We start from the raw sequence: 15284 nt of genomic DNA, 5'->3' as shown, positions 1-15284 counted from the left end.
TCAGGTTCTTGGTCACCTCCCTGACCAAGGCCCTTGTCCCGCGATTGCTCAGTTTGGCCGGGCGGCCAGCTCTAGGAAGAGTCTTGGTGGTTCCAAACTTCTTCCATTTAAGAATGATGGAGGCCACTGTGTTCTTGAGGACCTTCAAATGCTGCACACATTTTTAGGTGCCCTTCCCCAGATCTGTGCCTCAACACAATCCTGTCTCAGAGCTCTACAGAAAATTCCTTCAACCAACAATGATGGGCACTGCACACTTCAGCAGACTGGGATACAATTGGTCAGCCCCATGTGGATTTCTTGTTGTCTATTGTTAGCAAAGCATCCAGGACTTATTTTTCTGCAAATAGCCTAAAACAAAAGCTTTGAATGTCATTTCTCTGCTCATTCAGCAAGGTTCCCCTATCAGCATCCAGCCGAACATCATTGTGAAGAGGCTTAGAAGTTTTTTCAGAGATAGCCCGCTGAAATAAAAATGGTGATTAAATGCATCAATGAAGGCATTTTCTTCCCATAATGAGTGTCTGAATTAATTTGTTGTGCAGAGAGGAGGAAGTAGAACTCTTCAGGGACTTGACAGTTTTCCAGAATTTCGCCGGGTTACAATCGGAAAGAGCGGTTACATAATAATCAGATTTAGCCTTTCTTATTTGTCTTACACAATGATTCCTCAGTGGCTTAAAAAGCTTGCCAGTTCGTGCTTAAGCCTGTGTTCCTGGCCTTGACCCAAGCATCTATCTATTTTATGAATGATTTCTGATGATTCCGAAGTGTACCAGGCATTCGATCTGCCTTCAAACCTTCCTTTTTTAGAAGGGAGCATGATTATCCACAATAGTATTGAAGACATCTGCAAAAATGCTCAACGCTAAATCAGGTTCAGGGATATCTTAAATACAATCAAGGACACTAAAATAAAGATAATGTAAAAAAGTATGTTCACTGACAATTTCAAAGTTCCTCTTTGTGATGACACGAGCCTCACATCTCTAATACAAACAACTGGGCAATGGTCACTAATGTCTTGGGCAAAGACACCAGTAGAAACATATTTCTTTGGTGTATTTGTTTAAATAATATCAATAAGAGTTGACTTTGAAGGATCTTTAGGGTTGGGCTGTGTGGTCTTAGTCAACAGACGGGTTAGTTTTAGATCTTTACACGTCTTTCAGATTTTCTGAAGCCTGCGTTTCCCAATCATAATTTAGGTCACCCAAGATAATAACTTCTGATTTAATAAAAGAAGACAAACTAGTTAATTTCTCGAGTGCACAAATGTTAGCCGAGGGAGGACGGTAAAGACCCCTATAACAGTTATGGATACATCTTCCCCAGACAAAGCCTTAAAGATAGTAGCTACAATTTTGGGACAAGGGAAATGGATTTCTGTAAAGAGACAGAGAAATTATGTTTAATTAGACTGGCCACTTCAACACCACTACCCTGTCTGCCAGCTCTGAACACATTCTAACCCTCAATATTAACGAAGGTGCAATGTTAACTATGACTGTATTTACAAATATAAAGTGAATAGTGTCTTGGTCGCGCAGTAGAATGAATAGTATATACTAGAGCAGCAGTGTTGAATGTGGGTGTGTGTGCGGTTGTGTGTGTGTGTGTATGTGTGTGTGTGTGTACTTTTGTGTAAGGGTTGGATGAGTGGAGAGTAAGTGCAAATAGTCTAAAGTGCAGAAAGTCTATAGGGTGCAAATAGTCACTAAGGTGCAGGTCTGTGCAGGGAGACAGATACTGCAGGGTTAGTTGCTCAGCAGTCTGATGGCCTGGTGGTAGAAGTTATCTCGGAGTCTGTTGGTACGGGACCTGGTGCTCCGATACCGCTTGCCAGATGGTAAAAGAGTGAACAGTCCGCGGCTCGGGAGACTGGAGTCCTTGACGACCTTCCGGGCATTACTTAAGCACCGCCTGGTGTAGATGTCTTGTCATATCATAGAGCTGCTGATTAGAAATAGATCACCAGCATACCACATGCATTCATGGCCTCTAATATGATGCTCATGCACTCCACACCTACCAACAGTGGTGATAAGATGCAAGCCTACGTTATGCTGCACCTCCCCAACTGTAATCAGTACAGTGCATTAGTGAGGGATGCTTAAAGGCATGAAAATGCCATCTCTAATCTACCCAACCTATCTGTAGTCTATAAACTGAGAAACTGCATATGATCCACAAATGATCATGCCCAACAACTGCACCATTTCCCGCTGCACACAAGCACACACATACACACACAAAGACCATAAATTGCACCAATAAGGAGTGCGGTCATGCTTATGATGTGATGAGAGACTCCTTAAGGAGAAGTGTTTTCACATTGCTCAGGCTTTATTATGCTCAATCAATATTTTTTTTGTGCTTCAGGTTATTGACTTATTGTCATATAAAAGGTACTCTTTCTTCAGGCTCGCTCTGGTAATTTTCTGTGTAATTGAAAAGGGAATATTATCCCAGTCTCTTTCCCAGGTGTATTAAAAGTCTACTGTTAATCATGTTGCTGTTGCCTTTTAAATACTGTTTATGAAATGTTGTAAAGTCAACTTATTACTGCTATCTGTCACAGATAAATGGATGGGAGAACAGATTCATTTCAGAATATCAACACAGCATTCGTATCTTAAAGGCCCAGTGTTGTCAGAAACGTGATTCTAATGGTGTACGAGCTGACTGAAAAGGCTGTCTGAAATTTGGTGGGATGGACTTTTCACCAGGCTGTAAATGAGTTAATAGACCAATAAGAAAGGGACATCCAAACCTGGTGGGTTGGTGTGGCTGTCATCTAAAGAAAATCAGAAACACTGAGCATGTCAAGATGCACTGTTGTTGCTTTTTCTCTCATAAGACAATGACAGAGACTGACCACACACCATGGGCCAGTGCGAAAGTGAAGTCTTAAGCTACCCACTCTAATTATAGTAACAACAAATAAGATTAACTCTGTCCATGCACACAGGTCTAAGGCCAGACTAAGCAGAGCTGTTCAGGGTTGTGTTTACAATAGAAGCTTACAGTAAGCACGGGCCATATCAATCAAAACGTGTTTAGGCTATGCTTTTAGGCAAATATAATGTAAACAAATATTAAATTGCATGTTACTTGTATGGCTACCTGAGGTGTAAAACGTATCCCCCCCCCCCCCCCCCCCCCCCCCCCCCCATTGGTAAACCTTTCCTCAGAACTTAATAGCCAAAACGTGAATTAGGATAAGACTAGGCTACTCACCTACTGTATCTGCTCTTGTTTGAGAAGAAAAAAATGCCAGGTGTAGGCTATATGGTCCAGAGAAATACTGTCCCTTTCTTTTTCTGCTGATAAAGTGTGGTCAAACTATTTATCAGGCTTCCATTGATGTCGATGTGTAGCCTATTCATTGCCCTATTGGCGACAGCGAGAAGCATGCATGTTCAACTGATAGCAGAAACGATCTGTAGAGTATGAGGATGATCTAATGTCTGTTTTCTAGCCAGCTTTCAGCACGTCACGCAACTCACAGATCGTAGATTGGCCTAATCGTCCACTGAGACGTTCCTGAGCTTGAAAATGTGACGTCACTACCTACAGTGCCAACATTCAGCACTTAGACAGTTCCCCACAAGTTTTCCGTCTGTCCATTCGACTATTTCTTCTATGCCTGATTGGCTATATTGTTGGCAACTGTATTCAGGGGCAAGAAGTATTATTCAAAAACATCTACTGACAAGTCAAATAACTAATTATTTGAAACCATAACAGCCAATTAAATTAAACCAAATGTTAAGACTGTACAAATATTCCTTTGTTTTTATTAGGCTATCTGCTTTTACTTGAGTGTTTTTAAATGTATTTCTCTGGTAAATAACATATTTAGATATATGCAATTGTGATATAGCCTATATACCTGCAATTGTTACAACTGAAGATCAGGTTAGGGATCCTGTTAGCAGTGCATACAGCGATCCCGCTCTGGTTAACGAGGAGTGCAGTTGATAATAAAATAATCTATAATTGGGTCTAAATTATATAGATTGATATCATTTTGTGTGTTGGGGTACAGATAGCCTTCACAATACTAGCTTAATGATTTGATAATAGTCTAATTCGATCTAAATTATAGCATAACGTGTTGTGTGTGTGTGTGTGTGTGTGTGTGTGTGTGTGTGTGTGTGCGCGCGCGCGCACGGGGGTGGAGCTGACAATCGTAGAATGAGGTTGCCTATTCCTCCGCTGACTCTCCCATATCCAGAGCCTGGCAGGTTGAGCATCGACAAAGCGTTCCGTTGGAAGGCTACATGCAGACAACTTTCCCTGACAAATTGCTGCAGCAAACAACAACAAACCAACCAACGCAACAGTTCGCAATGTTATTAAATGGATTAGTTGTTTTTCAAATGCGAACATTGAGGGAAGGGAACTGTTTTCAGATGTGAGTTTTCATGCGCTTTTCTTGTGTGTGTGCATCTAAGGTCGAAAGTGCACAAGTGGACATAAGTGACTGACTTTAGGAAGTCACTCACCATGGCCTATCCTCAAGGCTTTCTCTTCCAACCGTCGGTGTCTCTAGCTCTCCATTCCTGTCCCCCGTTCAGTTCCAGTGTGATTTTAGGAGGACCAAGGACAGAGGAACTGGGCCGGTCGTCTTCAGGCTCAGCCTTCGCCCCTTACGCGGGATCACCGGCGTTCAATGGTTCATCCCCTGGCTTCAATTCTCACCTCCAGTATAGCGGAGAGCAGACGGCGGCACTGAACTCATTTGTGGTAAGTGAATACTGTACAGTTTAACAATTACGCACTGTTCGATTTCGGAATAATTATTGGGGAAAAAATGCCTTTCGTTTCTTTGAAAAGGCCTATTTGTATCCAGATTTTGTAACGAGTAAGCTGAAGTATAGCTTTCTGATACAATTAGTGCACAATCAATAGAGGTTCAATAAAACATGTATAAAAGTTAAGTCATTTATAATAAGAGCTTATGCAATGATTAGTCACAATTATTTTTTCAACTTTGCAAAATAAAAACTTTTTTTTTGTTGTTCAAATTGTGTCCAATATTGTATCTGTCATACGTTGTATAGCTTACGTATAGGCCTATAATATATATACATTTTGAACTCTAAATATGATCAATACAATTGGAAATTGAAGGTCTAGAAATGATCAATGTCTACCTTTAAGCTTTCCAGTCTTGTGAGGTCAAACTGTTGAGAGAAATTTGTATCTATTGACTTTCTATTGACTTTCTAGGGCTCCGCGTACGATCCCTCAGCGGGTATCGCTGGCTCTTTAGAGTATCACCCGTTCGGTGTAGCATTGGGCTATCCATATGGAGACCCTGCATACAGGAAAAATGCTACAAGAGATGCGACTGCCACTCTCAAAGCGTGGCTCAATGAACACCGTAAAAACCCCTACCCAACCAAGGGTGAGAAGATCATGCTGGCCATCATTACTAAGATGACCCTTACCCAAGTGTCCACCTGGTTCGCCAACGCCAGACGGCGGTTGAAGAAAGAGAATAAAATGACGTGGACCCCGAGGAATAGAAGTGAGGATGAGGAAGAAGATGACAACATTGACCTGGAGAAGAATGACGACGAAGAAGAGCCACTTAAACCCACGGCAGAAATTGGGTCGAAAAATGAAGCAGGTAAGTTTAAGTCACTTTTAAAAAAATATATGTTTCTATGCTACAGTATATCTAAAAAATACTTTTTTTCCCCAGGCGTTTCATTAGTTTCAAAAGTATTGGCCAATTTTTATGTAATTCACTGCATAGACATGTTGTTGCTTTCGTTAGACCTTGACAGGGTGATTAGGCCTAATCCTCGGAACGCTTTGGTCTAATTTATTATATCTTGCAGTTGGGCAGCATCCAAATCCAGTGGGAATCCCCTGTGAGAAATACAAAGAAGACAATAGCGGCAATGACATGGAACCTGTCTTAATTGATCCGAATGTAAAGGACCACGGGGACAGGAGAGTGCCCGAGATGCCACGGCCCACCACCGCAGCATCTCCCCAAAACGCGGACCTTGGAGTGGAAAGGGATTCAGACTCCGCAGCCTCGGAAAGTCCACCTCCACTGAGGCGTAATGACTCAGGCAACTCCAGCAATGCTACATCAGTGATTCACTCGGCCCTTCCGGCCCCGAAACCAAAACTGTGGTCGCTCGCGGAGATTGCAACTTCTTCGGATAAATGTAAAGGATGTAGTGATGCCGCTCAGACCGTGCCCAGACAATTACTTACAGAAATTCCGTGCGGTAGGCCTATGTCATCTCCATTACGAGACGCTTCTCAGAATATTTTCCCTCACAGTGCAGCCCTATCCAGACATGTCTATTATACGTCTCCCTTTTTCCAGGGTTACTCGAACTATCATGGCACTTTTGGACACCTGCAGAACCCCGGATCCAACATGGGGTCAGCGACGCATTTAAATGGATTACATCAAACTATGTTACACAGAGCCGAGGCTCTGGCAAGAGACAGCCAAGCCAGGAGCCAAACACAGATAGATATTTGTAAAGACTTGAGATATGAAATTAAGAAAGGTATGACACATGTCTAGTAGCCTGTGTGACATTTGGTAAGCTATAGGCTCTATATAGACATTTTATTTATTGTCCAACTGGGAAAATAAACTATATTTTCAGTCGGGGAAAAAAACATATTGAGATGCAAATGGAACAATGACATTGACTATTCCTGGGAGTCCCTAAAAAGGCAACAAACAATTATTTAGGAATGTGAATATTCAATTATTACATTTAGAATGTTTTAAGGGATAATGTGGAGGGAAAAAAAGTGGATTCCTTTGTCAAACCACGTGGTGAATAATTATTAAAGAAGACTAGTTTTATTGTAGTCTTTTTTAGAAGAAAAGTGTGTTACTTTGTCATTTCCATTTCTATTGGTCGTTCATTACGCAACAAAAATGACCTATTTTTACCAGGTTAATTTCGTGTTGCATGGCTGCAATGGTTGACGTGTGCTTTGCCAAATAATCACAGCCATGTGAAGCACACAACTCCACACAGAAAGTTGCCAATACCGGCAAAAGTATTGGATTATTGGATAAAAACTATTCATCATTGCATTGACTGCATTATCGAAGCACCATTCCAATACGCAATATGTCCTGTATTGCAATAAGCCATACATTACTCTCGAAATTCCCTCTGCATGTACTCTAGATTTTAGTAGCCATTACTTCAAGCAACTGTGGAAAATGTAATCCTTATATCAGAAATGCTGTAGTCTGTTTTTTAATTTATTTTTTAACTTGAGCAGAGAGGACATTACATTACATTACATTTGATCAAACCACAAAATATTCCACGGTAACCAGGCATATATCTGGGTTTTTAAAATATCAACACATAAGAAGCTTACATTTTCCAAGGCCATCTTCGAGGAATTAAGTGTGTAAATTCGAATTTATGTTCTCCTGAAGGAGGGGATTTCTCTTAATCGTGGAATTGCAAGAGCCAAACAGTAACAAAACATGCAGAGAAAGGTGAAGAAAAACGCGCCTCTGTGTAGGCCTACTAAATTCACAATGACTCAAAGGGCTATGTAATCTCTAAAGTATGTTTTCTATGTTAGGGATTTTTCGTTGCTTTCTGCATAGGCTACATTTTGCTCAAAAGCCACTTGACAAACAAGTATTTTTTGAAGCTGATAACTAACAGAGAAAGTGTGAATAAATACAAACACGTTTGTCTATGGATGTTTAAAGATTTATCGAGATGTTCTAGGCCTACAGTCAACTCAAAGACACGCCGTGATCTTATGCAAACCTTTAATAGATTTTTTTTTTTTTTTAATTGACAATTTACATTTTCAGTAAGCTACTTAATTTTTGTATTTGTATACAAATCTCTGGTCTTGGTTTCAGTAAAAAAAAAAAAAACTCAGGCTACACAAAGGCCATAAGAAGAATACATGATATCCTTTTAAACTTTAAACTCAAATTGATAGTATATGGATCATTTTATCACAATGGCAAAATATGACAATTTTGTTTTTGAATAGTGCAGAATATATACCCATTTAGTTTTATAGAATTACTTCTAAGTGCCAGATACACAAATGGCAGCCCATGGGCCAAGTCCAGTCTACCACAATGTCTAAAAAAGGAGTTCAAATATGATAAGTAACAGCAAAACAAAGGCTTATAAATCCTCAGATAATCAAGCCGTAATTGATGGATGAGCATTATTATGCCTGGCTAGTGGCTACGATATGTTAATATTGCTAAATTGGTCCATATAACGCATTCAAATGATTGGCCCATGACCACTTCCTAAAAGCTTCATAAAATCTAAAGAGTCTATCTATGTAGTAACTCGATCATACCAAAGATATACCCTCAGAATTTATTTAAGAGCGGTCCTCTGTATAAATTGGCCAAAGTTGCATTCAATAGATAAACTAAAACGTTAACATTTGCAGTTAAGCAATTGTTTGATTGACTTTAGGGCCCATATGTCTCGCTTTCCCAACTGTGTTGTGCATCGAAGCTAAACACCACCCGACATCCGACACCGTTGGGACATGTCTCTCAACCAGTGTGAGGTCCACTCTGCATTGGATAACCCCTAAGACTGACAGATGTTAGGATCTGATATCACCTAGCCCCCTGCCATGCAGTACACCTTCACCATCTTCTCTCCCTTATGCATCCTCTTCTCTCCCTCTCCCTCTCCCTCTTCTCCCACTCCTCTCCCTCTCCACTTCTCTCCAGGACCTCTATAGAAACATCTGTTCTCAGTGTTGATCTTTCAGAGGTAGAAAACCAGGGTGAACGGCCCAGTCTCTGGTCTCTGAGGGCTGAGGTAATGTTCTGCCTCAAAACAAGCTCTCTCCCCCCACATCACATGCAGTACTTTTCATATGAAAATAATATAAACAAGCCATTTGTAAGTCTTGCATTTCAATAGCACTTCTCCCAAAGTTTTCAAGTGCTTTACATATAATGTGACCTCATGTGTCATCCTCATTTAACATATGTGGTGTTCAGAGCAGGGGGCTACCCTCCTGCAAAACAAACTCCATCCCTTTTACCTCAGGACCTCGATTAGCTGAATCAGGTGTGTTAAGAGTAAGGTTGGAACAAAAGCCTGCAAGCCCACTTGCTTTCTAGGAGGGTAGACACAACAGACTGAGGCAGACGTGTAGAATAGATTCATGTAACCATAACTTTGCCTGGAGTGCCCTCTTGTGTGAGAAACACTACACAGCAGCCAGAGAGACACCCAATCAGAAACCACTGCCTACATTCCCGACTGAATGTGGGCTAGGCGAAGTAACTGCAGACGAGAAGCATTCTGTAGCATGCAATATGGCTGCCCCAAAATGTTTTTCATTTGTTTATGTTCTCCTAAAAAAAAAAAAGAGTCAAACAAACGTCAACGCTTGACGTTTTTCATTAAAAGGTTTGCCTGATGTAGCATGAGACCAGCTAGAACATCCTAGATACGCTTTCACAATATTATATAGACTTTCCTCCAGTGGTGCCATCCTGAGCCTGTGATAGTGTGTGTCGTGTCCAGGTGGTGCTGTTTGCTTAGAGTCATACCTCCAGTGACCCTCACTGTTGAATATCACACAGCAGGACATGCCTTCCGTGGGTTTGGCTGGTGGCATTCTGTCAGGTTCATCCGTTTTCACTGTAACTCTGTTTTTCCACCATCCCTTGTTTGGGACTTACCTTGAAGCAGAGACGAAAAGGCCAAGCAATAAACTAGTCAAACGATAATATCTTTGCCACAGCCCTGAGTTTGTGTTGATCAAGCCCTTCCTGTCACTCGGTTTGGTACAAAGCTAAAAGATGGGTCTGGTAAATTGTAACCACACTTAAACCATACTCATAGACAGAGAATACAAGGACTGACCATGAGTCTGTGGAAGACACCTTGCACTCATAACTGTCCCCTGCTGCGAGCAGGGAGGCTGAAGCTCGTAATAGCACCTGTCCTGAAGTACTGAACCTCCTGCCTCCCCTACATCCCCCTAAGCAGACGGCCATGGAGTACGCTTCACCTGTTTCAGTCAGGACCATGCAAAGAGAACGCCCAGGGTGTGCCTGGGATGCCTTGAACACATTGGCACTCCACACTCGAGGCCAAGTTGACAGTGTCATACATGAACAATATGGACTCCATGGTGTCATAGCAGAAAGCAACATTCTTAGACTGAGGCTCAGCTGTTGTCTCTGCTTGCTACTAACTTTTCTGGTAGCACCTAGGGCCCCGCTATTGGATCGCCTGTGGCGGAAGGCAACACGAATTGTAGGGTAAACACCGCCATCTAGTGGTAGATACCATTAAATTAAAATGAGTAGGAGGAGCGTACTTAAAAGTACCACAACAGCGGAAATTCACTTTTGTTCAACTGAAAGACGATATCCTGAGCTTATCCATGATGTTGGAAATTGATTTAAGTCAAAGTCATAGTTTTAGTCAAAGTATGATCTATTTGGGCTATAAATGGGAAATCCGAAGTGGGACATTCATGGAAATCTGTGTCAATGCTGTTTCCCTTTTATAGATGACGTGGAAATACTTTGACTACGTTTCATTTCAGGGCTGGGTCTTATTTGAATGTTTACCACCCACCTGCTGCAAAGTTCTTCCTCTTCGTGACTGAGCTGAGCAAGAGAGTAGAAGGCGAAGCAAGACGGGTAACTCGGCCTAAAAAATGTTCACCCACCAAGTGAGGAATTTTTGTATGGAGGTCAATGAGTGTCGAATTTGGTCAACAAACAATTGAATGGCTTATTTATTATTTGATCGAATATAAGTTTTGTGATGTTTCGGTTGTTACAAAAGTACCAATATAAGTACACACGAGGCATACCGACAACTTTGAGGAAAGTTATTTTATATACGAGTTGTGCCTTTTGTGCACAGGATATCTGCCTTCTCATTGGCTAGAATGGTCCCACGTGATCTTGCTTCATCCCTCCTGCCTCTTCCTCTCTGAGGACAGTGAATCCCATTGTTAGACATGAAATATGACCAATGATGTCTGTATATAAACCCTGGTTTGCTGATGCTTTGTACTGGCCATTGAATCCTCCTATCTGCCATATTGGCACTTCCCAGGAGCAGTCCTCCACAGGAATGAATGGAATTCTACAGTATTTCAAGGACAACATTACATGTATTCAAGTTTTTTGTTGTTGTTGTAGCAGGGATAGTAGCAGTAGTAATAAAAAAAATTATATACTTTTTTATGTGTATGTTTAGCTCACATAATACAATGACAAAGTATACATTAAGGTGTATGTAATAGAATACATGGCAAAAACGTATGTAGACATTAATAATCACATTTCCATAGCTTCCCCCCCAAAAAAGTATTCTAGAGTATATATCATATATATGACCATCTCATCATCGTATACCTACGGTTCCGTCGGAAAGTATTCAGGCCCCTAGACTTTTTCCACATTTTGTTACGTTGCAGCCTTATTCTAAAATTGATTAAATGAAACATTTTCCTCAATCTACACACAATACGCCATAATGACAAAGCAAAAGCAGGTTTTTAGAAACTGAAATACCTTATTTACATAAGCATTCATACCCTTTGCTATGAAACTTGAAATTGAGTTCAGATGCATCCTTTTTCCAATGATCATCTTTAATCTACAACTTGATTGGAGTCCATCTGTGGTAAATTCAATTGATTGGAAACGATTTGGAAAGGCACACAACTGTCTATATAAGGTCCCACAGCTGACAGTGCATGTCAGAATAAAAACCAAGCCATGAGGTCAAAGGAATTGTCTGTAGAGCTCAGAGACAGGATTGTGTCGAGGCACTGATCTGGGGAATGGTACAAACATTTCTGCAGCATTGAAGGTCCCTAAGAACACGATTGCCTCCATCATTCTTAAATGGAAGAAGTTTGGAACCACCAAGACTTCCTAGAGCTGGCCGCCTGGCCAAACTGAGCATTTGGTGGAGAAGGTCCTTGGTCAGTGAGATGACCAATAACCTGATGGTCACTCTGACACAGCTCCAGAGTTCCTCTGTGGAGATGGGAGAATCTTCCAGCGGGACAACCAACTCTGCAGCACTCCACAAATTAGGACTATATGGTAGAGAGGCTTGGTGGAAGCCATTCCTCAGTAAAAGGCACATGACAGCCTACTTGGAGTTTGCCAAAAGGCACCTAAAGGACTTTCAGACCATGAGAAACCAGATTCTCTGGTCTGACCAATATTTTACTCTTTGGCCTGAATGCCAAGCTTCATGTCTGGAGGACACCTGGCACCATCCCTATGGTGAAACATGGTGGTGGCAGCATTATTTTGTTGGGATGTTTTTCAGCGGCAGGGACTGGGAGACTAGTCAGGATTGAGGGAAAGATGAACAGAGCAAAGTACAGAGAGATCATTGATGAAAACCTGCTCCAGAGCGCTCAGGACCTCAGACTAGGGTGAAGGTTCACCTTCCAACAGGACAACGACCCTAAGCACACAGCCAAGACAACGTAGGAGTGGCTTCAGGACAAGTGTCTGAATGTCCTTGAGTGGTCCAGCCAGAGCCTGGACTTGAACCTGATTGAACATCTTCTGGAGAGACCTGAAAATAGCTGTGCAGTGACACTCCCCATCCAACCTGACAGAGCTTGAGAGGATCTGCAGAGAAGAATGGGAGTAACTCTCCAAATACAGGTGTGCCAAGCTTGTAGTGTCATACCCAAGAAGACTCTAGGCTGTAATCGCTGCCAAAGGTGCTTCAGCAAAGTAAAGGGTCTGAATACTTAAATGTGATATCAGGTTTTTTATTTTATTTTTATAAATGGGCAAAACAATTATAAAAAAAACAGTTTTTGCTTTGTCATTATGGGGTATTGTGTGTAGATTGATGAAAAAACAACTGAATCCATTTTAGAATAAGGCTGTAATGTAACAAAATGTGGAAAAAGTCAAGGGGTCTGAATACTTTCTGAGTGCACTGTATCTCTGGCTGAGTCAAACAGCCTTTCTTCCACCTGAGCCATGGCACAAATTAAAATAGGGGGTGCAAACATATGTCTTTCCGCCTAAACTTTTTTACCCTAAAATGTAATAATTTGTCAATTTTCCCTTATTTTTTAGCTAGCCTGTATATAAAAAATATATATACAGTATATATACAGTACAAGTCAAAAGTTTGGACACACCTACTCATTCAAGGGTTTTTATTTCTTTTTGCTATTTTCTACATTGTAGAATAATAGTGAAGACATCAAAACTATGAAATAAACACATATGGAATCTAGTAGTAACCAAAAAAGTGTTAAACACAAATAAATATATTTTATCCTCTTAAGGATCCGCCCCCTTTTTTTTCTAAAATGACATACCCAAATCTAACTGCCTGTAGCTCAGGCCCTGAAGTAAGGACATGGAAATGTGAAAGGAATGTAGGAGAACACAACACATTAGATCTGGTAAAAGATAATACAAAGAAAAAAAAATGTTTTTGTAGCATCATCTTTGAAATGCAAGAGAAAGGCCATAATGTATTATTCCAGCCCAGGTGAATTTTTTATTTTGGTCACTAGGTGGCAGCAGTGCATGTGAAACGTTTTAGACTGATCCAATGAACCACTGTATTTCTGTTCAAAATTGTGTGTAAAGACTGCCCAAATGTGCCTAATTTGTTTATTCATAACTTTTCATGTTCAAAACTGTGCACTCTCCTCAAACAATAGCATGATATACTGTCACTGTAATAGCTACTGTAAATTGGACAGTGCAGTTAGATTAATAAGAATGTAAGCATTCTGCCAATATCAGATATGTCTATGTCCTGGGAAATGTTCATGTTACTTACAACCTCATGCTAATCGCATTAGACTACGTTAGCTCAACCCACTGATCCTGAAGAAGTTAACCCCTTTTCCCTAGCCATTCATATTTTGTGCCCAATTCCAAATAACATTTTTGGTCAGGGTTGGTATGGAATTGGACATTGGTTTCTAGTTGGTGTTTGCATATCTGGGGGTTCTAGATTTGTGTACGTAATATGGCAGAAGTGTCCTGTAGTCCATTACACAGCAGGGTTGAGTCATCACCATATTGCTATACCTATCCAAGCCCCATCAGGTCAAACACTAAAAAGATAGAGTAGGGGGTTAAAGGCCTTAATTAAACTGTGACTGGCTGCCTGTCGAGGACAAGTGACAAGAATAACTAGTCGCAGCACCTGTCTGTTGATTCAGCCTCTTTCCGCTCTCCTCATCCTTTCTCTTTCCCTCCAGATTCACTTCTGCATCTAGTGACATCTGATTGCCCGACAATCTGTCCACTCATCCCATCCCCTCCTCCATCTCATTACATAATTTAAAGCTACTGTTATTGTCATGTTGTCATTATCTGCTAGTGCCAAGAGTGTTCAAAGCTGTCATCAAGGCAAAAGGTGGCTACTTTGGAGAATCTCAAATTTAAGGACCAGTAAGGAACTGGGCAACTGAACAGTCAATTTAAAATTTTACTTGCAATGAATACATTTAGAATGCAAATGTATACATTTGTCCGTACAACAGGCGATAGGGTGAGTACTTGGTGGAGGCCTGGACACTGCTGTTGTGTCCGACTGGGGACTTGCCCATGGCAGTCCTGAGGGTCCAGTTTCAAATACTTACCAGCAAACAAATGGAAAAATATACAAATATTTACATGCTTGTAAACGTTACTTGCAATACAAGACAGATACATGTGCTGTATACTTACCAACCAACTTCACAGCCAATGTCTGCAAGAAAACACATCTTTATACAAATTAATTACAATATTACAACAGGTTATTAAGGTTATTTACAATAACATAAAATTTACAACAACATGCAATGTAGTAAAATACCTACCGTCTCGAGTCAGGGAGCCGGCCAAGCAGTGAAAACAAGGGTGGGAAAACATCAGACAAAACAGATGACAGACGATGGACAGACAAATTCACGCACATTGACGACATGAGACAAACAAGACACGTGAAAATGCTTGCAGCATCTCCTGCACAGGGCCGCCTCCTTACCTTCTCTCACGTATTTCTGACAGAAGCACCGGGGACTGGAATCGGGACTGGGAAATGGTGCCAGGCGTTCAGCCTGAAAACATGAGAACATGTGTTTACTCATGGATTTATGATGGTATCGTGCCATGGAGAGTTCCTCATCTCTGCAGAGAGTAAGACTGTTTGCAATAGCAAACAATCTGTGCCCCCTTTCTGCTTGCTGGACTGCCGGGCCACTCCACAGTCACAGAGGTCCCTGCAAAAGATAAGAGG

The 15284-nt window shown here is 41.2% G+C and overlaps 2 protein-coding genes across 2 annotated transcripts in view; one reads left to right on the top strand and one right to left on the bottom strand.

Moving 5' to 3' along the window:
• Positions 1-3373, bottom strand: part of LOC139405577 (uncharacterized) — a 32311-nt gene extending 28938 nt beyond the window's left edge. The window contains exon 1 of the mRNA XM_071148019.1: positions 3241-3373. The gene's annotated coding sequence lies outside the window, so the exon portion shown is untranslated. The remainder of the gene's footprint in view (positions 1-3240) is intronic.
• An 883-nt stretch (positions 3374-4256) lies between these two features.
• On the top strand, positions 4257-6784 carry LOC139416385 (Iroquois homeobox protein 5a-like). The gene is made up of 3 exons (XM_071164955.1): positions 4257-4752; positions 5239-5641; positions 5856-6784. The coding sequence occupies exons 1-3, from the start codon at positions 4513-4515 to the stop codon at positions 6563-6565; spliced, it is 1353 nt and encodes a 450-aa protein (XP_071021056.1). The 5' UTR covers positions 4257-4512; the 3' UTR covers positions 6566-6784.
• The last annotated feature ends 8500 nt before the right edge of the window (positions 6785-15284 follow it).

The sequence above is a fragment of the Oncorhynchus clarkii genome, chromosome 1 (genome assembly GCF_045791955.1).
Source record: "Oncorhynchus clarkii lewisi isolate Uvic-CL-2024 chromosome 1, UVic_Ocla_1.0, whole genome shotgun sequence".
Taxonomy (NCBI): domain Eukaryota; kingdom Metazoa; phylum Chordata; class Actinopteri; order Salmoniformes; family Salmonidae; genus Oncorhynchus; species Oncorhynchus clarkii.
Note: the sequence above shows the minus strand (reverse complement) of the source record. Positions and strands in the feature narration are given on the sequence as shown.

Excerpts from the sequence above, each read along its gene's own strand:
- LOC139416385 (XM_071164955.1), top strand. The coding sequence starts at position 4,513 with ATGGCCTATCCTCAAGGCTTTCTCTTCCAACCGTCGGTGTCTCTAGCT. Across the intron at positions 4,753-5,238 it reads CGGCACTGAACTCATTTGTG|GGCTCCGCGTACGATCCCTC; the intron begins GTAAGTGAATAC and ends TTGACTTTCTAG. Across the intron at positions 5,642-5,855 it reads TGGGTCGAAAAATGAAGCAG|TTGGGCAGCATCCAAATCCA; the intron begins GTAAGTTTAAGT and ends TATATCTTGCAG.